At 42.9% G+C, this 11444-nt stretch overlaps 1 protein-coding gene across 6 annotated transcripts in view; it reads left to right on the forward strand.

The window, feature by feature from the left end:
* The window catches only part of LCP1 (lymphocyte cytosolic protein 1), a 48064-nt gene extending 39742 nt beyond the window's left edge, over positions 1-8322 (forward strand). For all 6 annotated transcript variants that reach the window (XM_088159686.1, XM_088159688.1, XM_088159689.1 and 3 more), the window contains 8 exons: positions 45-140; positions 629-824; positions 989-1067; positions 1268-1382; positions 2225-2358; positions 3357-3480; positions 5317-5441; positions 6853-8322. In XM_088159686.1, coding sequence (XP_088015812.1) covers positions 45-140; positions 629-824; positions 989-1067; positions 1268-1382; positions 2225-2358; positions 3357-3480; positions 5317-5441; positions 6853-6985 — 1002 coding nt within the window. In that variant the 3' untranslated portion in view covers positions 6986-8322. The remainder of the gene's footprint in view (positions 1-44; positions 141-628; positions 825-988; positions 1068-1267; positions 1383-2224; positions 2359-3356; positions 3481-5316; positions 5442-6852) is intronic.
* Positions 8323-11444: the final 3122 nt, after the last annotated feature.

Below are 11444 nucleotides of genomic sequence, written 5' to 3' on the forward strand. Positions count from 1 at the left end.
TTAGATGTAATTTTTCTTCCCTTTAATTTCTCTGTCTGTCACAGGACTCAAGAGCTTATTACCATTTGCTGAACCAAGTCGCCCCCAAGGGAGATGAAGAAGGCATTCCAGCTATTACTATTGACATGTCAGGATTAAGGGTAAGATGAGATAAGTGTGGAGTAAATGCCAATATTTTCTGTCTGTTACTTTTATTGCTGGCCAACACAGGGCTGCACTGGGATGTCAAAACCAGCAAACTCTTTCTTGCATTGCAACATGATCTTGTACTTCAGAAATCAAAGCTTCCAAAGAATTAAATTATGTGTTTGAATTTTTGTTAGATAATAACTCTGAAACTTCAGCAACCATTTAATCACACTGGTAATCTACTAGCATGTAACAAGTGTATTTAAATACATTTATCTGTGAATTTCATCGAACCATCACATTTTATATGGAATACGGTGAGGTGGTTGAATCCTAGGCAAAGCCCATTTGGAAACACAGACTTGCCATTAGTAAAAGTGGGGATGGGAATACCTATAAATCCATCAGGGAGCTGCTTTAGCAGCTAGATGCCCACAGGGAGAGCCAGGCGGGTGTGAAGCAGAGCCAGGGGGAGGCTGATGTCCCGTTTGTGCGGCAGGAGAAGGATGACGTGCAGCGAGCCGAGTGCATGCTGCAGCAGGCTGAGCGCCTCGGCTGCCGCCAGTTCGTCACCGCCACCGACGTCGTCCGCGGCAACCCCAAGCTCAACCTGGCCTTCATCGCCAACTTGTTCAACAAATACCCTGCCCTGCATAAGCCAGAGAACCAGGACATCGACTGGAGCTCCATTGAAGGTCAGGAAAATGCAAATATCGCACGGTGCGCCGCGACGTTTCCTGTGTGTCTCCTGTTCGTGGTTCAGTGCGCTGTAAATTCAGTCAGGGTTTCTTCCCAAAACACTTACATTGCTGAAGTGTGGTGTTCTGCAGGCCTTTGATTGATGTGTCTCTTGTTTTAGGTGAGACAAGGGAAGAAAGGACATTTAGGAACTGGATGAACTCCCTTGGCGTTAATCCACGTGTAAATCACTTGTATAGGTAAGATGAGGTATTACGCTTCCTTCAGAAGGTAAATACAGCCAGCAAATTGTTTGCAAGTACATAAAAACTTTTGGGCCCTATAAGAATATATGCTGCTTTGTGTTTCCCAGGAAACTAAGTTTATCTCTGCTAATAGTTGAGTTGTGTTTCTTTCCTCTGTTCTTTGGACAATGATATATCCTTTTTGTTGTTTTCAGTGACCTGTCAGATGCCTTGGTTATCTTCCAACTCTATGAAAAGATCAAAGTGCCAGTAGACTGGAACAGAGTGAACAAACCACCATATCCTAAACTAGGTGGCAACATGAAGAAGGTACAAAAAGCTAGAATAGCTCCAGTAGTGATGACTTATCCTCAGTGAGTGCTTATATAATTTCAAACACCAATGTGGGTACTCATGTTGCTCTCCAATCCCAAGGACAGCACTTTAAATGATTTTTTTTTGTTAGTGAGCAGATAATTTTTCATTCTGAAAAAGAAATATACATTAGACTCACTAGCTATGTTAAATGTGACAAATATTTGTTAAGTAAAAAGACTTGACAACTTTTGTACCAGTATTTAGAAACTGTATTTGCAGATCCCTTTGGCTACTGTTTTAGGCACTGATTGTAATGGACCATGAGATGCCTGGCACCAGCTTAATTGCAGCTGTCTGGATCACTGCCCTCCACATCAAATGAAGACAGTGATGATAAGCATTCTTGATCAGATGCATCAAGAACTGATCACACAGTTGCTGCTAAACACAAAGCTTTCCCCCCACTATCTGGATGAGTAATTGCATCCAGAGCCATCAACCAATCTAAAATATTGGCTGGGACACTAATCCTTTGTCTCAGTGCAATGCCATGATGCTCATGGGAGGTACCCATGAGCCATCCACTTTTATTTTCCAGGGTAATCTGCTTTTCAGGCCCTGAAAATGAAGTATAGCATTTTCTTCTATGTTAAATGTTTAGAATGGTATTTTTGGGATGGATCTGCCTGCTGGTAGTCAATCAGCAGTTTTATCACAGAGCCCCAAAGTTCCTGTTTGCCCAGGAGGATCTGGGCTGAGTGATCCAAAGAATTTAAAGTAACAGTGTCTTGTCTTCTTTCTTTTTTCTTTTTTCTATATTTTTGAACCACACCAATTGACCCTGCCATTAATAGCTGGAAAACTGCAACTACGCAGTGGAACTGGGAAAGAATCAAGCCAAATTTTCCCTTGTTGGCATTGCTGGGCAAGATCTGAATGAAGGAAACCGTACGCTCACATTGGCCTTAATCTGGCAGCTGATGAGAAGGTAGGTCAGCCAGCCACGGGCTTCAGAGAATTTTGGTTTGCTCAGTTTGCAGTGCAGTAGTTTCCTGATGCTCTCACTGAGAAGGCTCTACAGGCTACAGCCTTCTCATTCCTCTGTTTGCACTTCAGTGCCAAGGCAGAGTGACCTTCTGCTCACTCCTAGTTAAGCATGTGATCAGAGCACATCTTGTGGGCAAGGCCATTGCAGTCAGCTCATGCAGAAGATTACTATTGTCACTATCTGCCTAGCAAGAAGAAATGTTTATTGCACAGAAGAGAGGAAAAGAAGTTAAATGGTCTCTGTATCAGGGAATGGGACAGTGTCCCACAAAACAAGGAATTGATGCAGAAGTTTTGTACGCTGCTCCTTGAAGTGGGCACAACTCAGTACCTCTCCCTGTTTTAATGTAATTCTCTCTGCGTGCATGTTTAAGTGTTTCTGTGTTTAAGAGCACTATAACTGAGAGTAAAGAGCCCCAGTAGTTAGGAACTGAATACAAACTAAATTCAGACTAGAGAGAAAGGTATGGGTTTATCAGTAAGGTAGTTAAAATAGGCATGAGGTGATTCCATACCATCAGTTTGGGATATCTTTCCAAGGTGTATGCTGACATATAAGCAAAATACTCCAGGCTTGTCTTTATGCAGAAGGTCAGTCTTACATGAGCAGAAGGTTCCCTTCTATGTCTAAAATCAGTTATTATTTTTTTAAGCATTATGAGAATGAGTAATTTACAATGAGATACATTAAGAGGGACCTTCCAGGAATTTTAAGTAACCAAAACTTTTAACATTCCCGAAACAGTGATTAAGGAATTGGGGATGAATTAAACTGCTTAGATTAATTATTGTGTTATAACATGAATTATATGCACTGTTGAGTGTGTGTGAAGCAGAGGAATATCAGATCATTGGGATGATCCTAGAGAAGCTGTGCACATACAGGACAGTTCTGAGGTTTGGCACACTTTGAGCAAGTATCTTGGTTTCCCTCCTAAGGTACACCCTGAATATCCTTGAAGATATTGGTGGTGGAGAGAAGGTCAATGATGAAATCATTGTCAGCTGGGTCAATGAAACACTCACTGCAGCTGGGAAGGATTCAACCATCTCCAGTTTCAAGGTACAGGTTTTTTCAGAAGTCTGTGCTCAGGAATCTCTCATTCAGTGTGCTTGTGTGTATGATATAGAGATATGTGTATGCATATACATGCACACTCTACATTATGATATAACTCACTACATATCTTGGTTACTTTTCATTTCCTTTTAAAAGCTTGTTAAAATACACAGATTTTATTCAAGGGACTTTATTGTGAAAAAGTAATAGAAATACGATATGAACTCTACAGGAAACATCCTGAATTACAGTGTGGCATGGGAAATCAAAGGATGGAGACAGGAATGATGACTGGAATTAAGAAAGAACTGGGAAAGAACTTCCCAAGCTAGAGAACATTCCGTGGATATAAATCAGCAGATTTTGCCAGGAGAGGACAGATCCATCAAACTTCATGTAATGAGTTCATGAATCACACAGCTGGTCCCCCTCACACTTCTCATCAGTAGATGTCTATCAGTGTCATCTGCCCACAGGAAGCAAAGGCACTTAGCCCTGCATCCCATGTTTTGCTTTTATGACATTGTATTCTATGACAAGGTGACCTGCTTCATGGGAAAGGCTGTGGATGTTGTCTACCTGGATTTTAGCAAAGCCTTTGACACTGTTTACCACAGCATTCTCCTGGAGGAACTGGCTACACATAGTCTGGACAGTTGCACTGGGTAAAATCTGGATGGCCAGGTCCAGAGAGTGGTGGTGAACAGAGTTACATCCATCTGGCAGCCTGTCACCAGTGGTGTCCCCAAGGCTCAGTTTTGGGGCTATTTAACATCTTTATTGATGGTCTGGACAAGTGGATCAAGTGCATCCGCAGTGAGTTTGCAGAGGACACAAAGCTGGGAATGTCGATCTGCTGAAAGGCAGGAAGGCTCTGCAGAGGGGTTTGGACAGGGTGGAGTGATGGACCAAGGTCAGTGGTATGAGGCTCAATGAGGCCAAGTGCCAGGTCCTGCACTTGTGTCACAACAACCTTGGCAGTACAGACTTGAAGAGTGGCTGGAAAGCTGCCCAGCAAGAAAGGACCTGGGGGTGCTGGTCAACAGCAGCTGAACGTGAGCCATAGTGTGCCCAGGTGGCCAAGAAGGCCAGTGGCATCCTGGCTTGTATCAGCAATAGTGTGGCCAGCAGGACCAGGGCAGGGATTGTCTCCCTGTGCTTGGCCATGACTGGAATCAATCCTGTGCTCAGTTCTGGGCTCCTCACTATGAAGAAGTCACTGAGGTGCTAGAGCATGTCTAAAAGGCAACAAAGCTGGGAAGGGGTCTGGCATAAATCCTGTGAGGAGTGGCTGAGAGACCTGGGGATGCTTATCCTGGAGAAAAGGAGACTGAAGGAAGACATTGTCACTCTCTACAACTGCCTGAAAGGAGGGTTGTAGCCAAGTGGGGGCCAGTCTCTTCTCCCAGGTAAAAAGTGACAGGATAGGAGGAAATGGACTTGAGTTTGGAAATGGCCAGGAGAGATTAAATTGGATATTAGGGGAAATTTCTTCCCTCAAAGGGTTTCCTTCCATTACTGGAGGATTTATAAAATGTGTAGATGAGGAGTTTAGGGACATGACTTAGTGGTGGACTGGGAAGTGCTAAATTACAGGTGGATTTGAGAATAAAAATATTTTCCAATCTAAACAATTGTAGGATGTTTCATCTCTTGGGTAAAAAAAATCCTTGAAAGAATTTTTAATCTGTCTTAAATAAAAAAATATTCTAAGCAGCCCTTCATGAAGATCTAAATGGCATTTGACTGAACTGTCCATTGATCTTGAGTCTAGAGTCTGGCTTTGTGGGAGATCTGTCATCCTGTTCTTGCATTTAATTTTATTTTTCGTCTATGCAGGATAGCAAAATCAGCACCAGCATGCCAGTCCTGGATCTCATTGATGCCATTCAACCAGGGTCAATCAAATATGACCTCTTGAAAACAGAGGACCTGAATGATGAGGAGAAACTAAATAATGCTAAGTATGTTTCTGGCAAGTGGCACTTAGCATGAGTTACCTGGTCAGGCTTGCCTAACTCTGTCTTAAAAAACTACTCTTCTGTCATTCTCATCTGGCACAACCTCATGTGAGAAATACCACCCGAGTTAGAAGCATGAAGGCTGAGAGTTAGGTAGTAAAAAAACTATCAATGCAAATGGAGTGTGTAATGTTATAGTTCCTGCTTTATAAATCCCTTGAAAGGATTGAAATCACTTGGTTTCACAAGCTCCTATTTTCTCATACTAAATTTAAAATTCTTTCAGAGATCAGGGAACAATGCCAACAATAATGAGCCATGGAAAACAGGGATTAGAGGTCATGACAACTCTTTAGTCACCTACAGGTGGAAGAAGGGCATATTTAAGAGAGAAAGGGGAGGACAGGATTCATGCCTGAAAAACTGGTTCTGTAGATGTGGATATTGATTTTTTTTCCCTGAATGCAAATGATTTACTAGCAGAGAGTCAATTCTGGGGGCATCTCCCTCTCCTTCCAGAGTTACACAGATCCCCTCCTGGTCTGATCATCAGTTTAACTTCTCCTTTTCTTTGCAGTAACTACAAAGGAGAAAAGGATGACCGTAAAGTAATTAGAGCTGCCATTATTTTCGTAAAGACTTTTCCCACTCTTATTCTTCCCCTTCCATTTCTTACCATCTGTTCTCTTTCTTTTCTTGCAATCCTATGTGTGCTTTTCTCTGTACTTTATTTCTTCATTCTTCTGCTGTTCTTTTCCTTATTTCCCACCCCCATTCCCCCATGCTCCCATTGTTTCTCATTTCTGCATTTTGGGGAAAATTTCACAAATGTATATGCTCTGAAGTGGGAAGAACCTGGGATTTTCTAGCTTTTTTTAATGAAAAAATAGAGAGAAGGGACAAGCCCACTGGTGAACAGCCAGTGGCTCTAAGCAGGGTGATGGAAATGTCAACTTGCACATTCTGGGTATGACTGAAACAAGTCCCAAAATGTTGATTTCCAACAACACTGATGTCCACTGACATCAATCTTCTGCTTCCATCCTTGCAAGTTTGTTTATGTGCAAAGTCTGAGTCTCAGAGATTGAGGGGTAGCAAGACCAGAATGGGTAGTGGTGAGGATAATCTTTCAGAGGATGGAAGATTAAATGTTTCGTACCAGGATCTGACCTGCAGTCTCCCATCCTGCAGGTAATCAGTGCTCTAACCATCAGGAAATGCACTCTGCCTTTTAGTATAAAAGTAATTCTTTATGAACCTGTCTCATACATTCCTATAGAAGAGCTTAACTTTGGTGAATCAGTGAAACCCATTCTGGTATTGATCATGTAAAACACTTAACAGGGAGAAAAATAATTCTACTGCACTAATTTCTGTCTTTTTTTTCTTTTTTGTTCCCACCCCTGCAATGCAGATATGCCATCTCTATGGCAAGAAAAATTGGAGCAAGAGTCTATGCCCTCCCAGAGGATCTGGTTGAAGTAAAACCCAAAATGGTCATGACGGTGTTTGCTTGTCTTATGGGAAAAGGCATGAAGAAAGTTTAAAGCACAAAAGACTTGCACTGATGCCTGTTATTCTCCCTTTAGATTCCTTCAAACTGGATACTCTTCTCTGTATCAAAGAAATATGCAGGGTGCTCATGCTTTTAAGGCATGAATGTTATACATGGTTCCAGGTCATACAGAAGTTGTGTATTCACGTGTATCCAGGAAATACTTTGTTTGGAACAGTAATATGTGCTTGATTTCTTTGCCTTATTTTCCACTTTGCTAGCTATAACCATTTCATATTCCTAAACAAGTTTTTGACACTGGGGCCTAAGCATATCCTTTCATTAATGGATACCAGGGTTTTCTGTGAAAGGTCATCCAGTGACAGACAGCTTTTAGGACTATGAAATGTTATACTCTGCTTCTGCTGAAAATGTCGTCATGCTTTTTGTAGCACTTCTGCCATATTTACCTTCAGTTTGTACCTCGGAAAACAAAACAGGTTTCCCCAAGCCAATGCAAGTAGTAGTGACTGTATTTTTGGAATGGTAAGATCCTCTGAGGAAATTCTTGTGGAACGAAAGAAGTGTTTGGTGTCTGTGATGTGTTGCTGGTATGTAAGCTGAGCAGTACTTTTCCCTGCAAGTTATGCCTCGGCCATCCACGGCATTACTCACAGATTACATTACTGCTCACCGAAAACACCACACTGCAGCCTGGTCCTCCAAGAACACCCAAACTCTGGAACCTTTGCAACAAACACTCTCCAAGGGATAATTCATTTTTGTGTCATAGTATGCTTAAAAAAGATTGCTAAGCATGATAGAAATGAAAACCATGTTAAAAAAACTAAGGGAATGTACTCAGTTAGTAGCAATACAATGAGAAGTGAACAAAGGGATGCAGGATGACATATTTATGTAGACAATAAAAATTAAACTCTCTTAACTTCACAGACTTGCACTCGAGGGGCTATGGCTCTGATTCAGGAGAGCATTTATACCTGTGCTTGCTTAAGAAACACACACTGAAATGCTCCCCTGAACCCAGGCTGGGATCCTCAACAGAGCTAAATCAGCTTTGCTTTGCAGCTAACAAGGCACTGTAAATTTGCCTCAGTTGAGGACCTAGCCCTGTCTATGGATAGTCAGTGGGATATATTTGCACTGAATCTCTTCCTTGGCATGAGACATTTACTGGCCTTTATGTGGATTTTACTGTGGTGAAATGCAGAAGGAGGGAATTTTGCCTTAATGTAATCCCGTTGACACAGTCTCAGTTCTCTCCCTCTCCCTCTCCCTTTCCTCCAGCCCTTCAGAACTGCCTTAACAAAGAACCAATATTCTATGACATGAGAAGTCTCTCCAAATAAAATGTTCTATAAAGCCAAATATGTAGTCCTTGCTTTTAGAAGTGGATATGTTAGTTGGTGTGTGTCATAGAGCTGAAATGGGGACAGAGGTAAAAATATTCCCTGGGCTCGCTGAGAATGTGTCTTCTGTATTGTTATTGAAACCATTGATTGCAGAGAATGGAAAGAATTATTTCCTAGGCCATTTCTGAAAATGCCATTCTGAGACACTACTAAAGATGGGACATTGTTCTGGCTGGACTTTCAGTATCATTTCCCCATTTGGTGCACTGCCCAACATTCTCTTCCTTTGCCCAGGTAACCATAAATTTTGTTTCTTTAAGCATTCTGCAATGCAAATATGCTGCTTTGTTTCTGCAGAAATGGCCAGATCCTGTTCCTGATCAGATCTGACTGCCCTGTTCCTATTAAGAATTTAATACAGGATGGGAAAAGAACAGCATCCTAGAACTCGTTCCATCTGGTCTCAGTGCTTACAGAGGAGGAGAACATCCAAAGTGTTATAATGGAGATGTCACCCCAGCTTATTGCCCAGGAAGAGGGAATTATGAGACCATGGCCCCTACACCACTCCTCCTCTCTTCAGGTGTAGGACCTGCTGTTGCCAGAAAAGAGGGGTGGCACTGAAAAGGCAGCTCCTCTCCCCTTGTGATTGACTTGGGACCTCCTTCAGAGGTAAACCAGAGAGGGAAAACTGTCACTGCAGAGCTTCTCTCAGGTGGGATGACCATGTATTGTGTGAGTCACATGCATGTGTGTGCATTTGCAAAATGAAGGGACCAGTTTTTGTTGGATGAATGGTGTAGGTTTAAAGGACTGGGTAATCCTGCCTGAAGACAGCCCTGCTTCAGGTTTCTTTTTTCAGGGAGATGGTCTCACCCCAGGCTCAGGGGCAGTCGTGAAGGACGGAGTAGAAGACAGATTGGAATTGGCAGCAGAACCAGGGTGAGAAGGATGGCTTTTCCCTTGACCCCAAATGAATGCAGTCGTTTGCCATCCCCAGAGAGTAGAAGAGATATTCAGGCATTTCCCATTCACCAGCTCTTAGGAGCTCAGCTTTTTGTACAGGGGTAGGATTTTTAGAGGAGTCTCCTGAGATAGGCAGAGAGAGGAGGCTTCCATGCATCATGCATTTCCACTAGCAAAGGCGTAGGACTTCAGGGGCTCTGGAGACTGAAAGCTACCTCTGCCTCGGGCACTGGAGAGGGGCCAGGTGATGTGATTTTTATTTGGTGTTATTTGAATTATGGTTTGTGAAAGGGCTGCTTTTCCTCCTCCTCAGCATCGCAGCGCCGCAGCCAGGCACCCTGGCACGCCGCGCTCCCCATTGCCAGCGCTCTGCCCGCCGGATGCTTTTGGGAACACCATGGCTGGGTTTTGGGAAGCGCTGCAGCAGGGACAGATAACCACGAGGTGGCACTCACTGCACCCGGACCTCCTGAGACAGGCAGGGAGCGACAGCGCTGCGATCCTCTGAGAAACCGAACAAAAATTGGATACTGAGCTCTCGGCACAAAGCCAGCACTCAAAAGCCAGTGCGCAAAAAGGAGCAAGTGCTGCTGGCAGGGATGTACAGTAAATATCTACCAGATCTGCAGCCCTGGCTCTGGAATCTCACTTGAAAAACGAACCTGTCACTGCCCCGAAGGTGTGGGAATAGCTGTATTCTGGTAGAGGAGTATAAATATTTTCACTTTTCAGTGCATTTCTGTTTAACCGAGTATTCTTACTTATTTGATGGACTTGAGGTTTTGCTTTCATGAATTGTTAATAGCAGCCTGTAATAAAGGTCTCTCTCAGCAGATGCTGAAGGGGTTAATCCTATGACAAACATCACCAAAAATACCAACCAGGATCTAGAATCTTTTGCTGCTGCTTTCCCTGAACTTTTTCCATCCCTCTTAGAGAAAGCAGCTGTCTTTGGGATTCACTCCCAAATCAAGCTGGCTTTGTAAGCACTCCCATTATTGATTTTCATTGCACAATTAATCATAATTTTCAATGCTTCAAAAAGGCTTAGACATTCACACGAATAAAAATAAAGCATCAGCATTTAGACTAACTAGGAGAAAAAACCATGAGGGCAATCAATCCACATGCCTCAGGGTACAGTCTGATCACCAGATGGACTTAGAAGGAAATGTCCCCCCACAGAGTAGTAAAGCATAATTAGGTGTATGATGAGGATTTTACACCTTCTTGTAAATCATCTACCCTAGCTAGAAATCATCTGTTCTAGCCTTAGAAAGGGGAGAGCAAGCAGAATGGCTGGCTGCTGTGCTCTTGTAGAGATAAGGTAGTTTCTATTTCCTCCAGAACTTGGACTGAACCAAAACCCCAATCTGACCTCACTCGCCCTTCTAAGTGCAGCTTAATTCTGTTATGAGCCTAATCACAAACTTAAGCTCTCGGTGTCCACTGCTGCCTAAATGAACAGCAGTTTTGATCTGGCTTCTGCTTGGAAAATAGGGCCCTGTCTCTGTCAGCTGGTGGCAAAAAGCACATGAGCAGCACTGGTCCTACAGCAAGTACCAGCAATTGCTGCTTTCAGCTTGATGGAGAAATAGATCCTGGTGCCTCCAGCCTTGCAAACCTGTATTTTGAGTTGCTTAGAGCCAGTTCTCTGTCTTCTCCCACTTCTGGCAGCCTCCTCCACCATATGAAGAACAGACTTGTCAAGAATTTGGGAGCATTTTCCTTCAAGTTGCTCAGCCACTTAAGCCCAGTACTTTTCAGGCAAGCAGACAAGGTAAGCAGCAGAGAGTAGCACCACTGAATGCCTAACTCTCATTGCCTGCTGTATGGCAAGCCACTTTGGAGCTAAAATTCATCCACAAACCTAAGAAGCTGTTCATTAATTAAGCAGGACATGAATCAGAAGAGCACTGTGTACTGGTGAGGTGGCATCTGTGGACTTTGTACAGCTTAATGTGAGAAAACTGTGAATTAGGACCAAGCTCGCATTATAATGCTCTCTTTTTTTTTTTTTTTTTTTTATAATTGTCAATCAGTGCTTGGTGGCAGTTCTCTTCTGCCACCAGGAAAACTGTGTAATTCCCCTGACAATTCCTTTGCTGCTCTGAAAGTAACATACAGCTCTTAGTTCTCACCAAGTAAAATTACTGTATTTATAAAGAACTG

The sequence above is a fragment of the Sturnus vulgaris genome, chromosome 2 (genome assembly GCF_052056855.1).
Source record: "Sturnus vulgaris isolate bStuVul1 chromosome 2, bStuVul1.hap1, whole genome shotgun sequence".
In the NCBI taxonomy this organism is placed as follows: Eukaryota; Metazoa; Chordata; class Aves; order Passeriformes; family Sturnidae; genus Sturnus; species Sturnus vulgaris.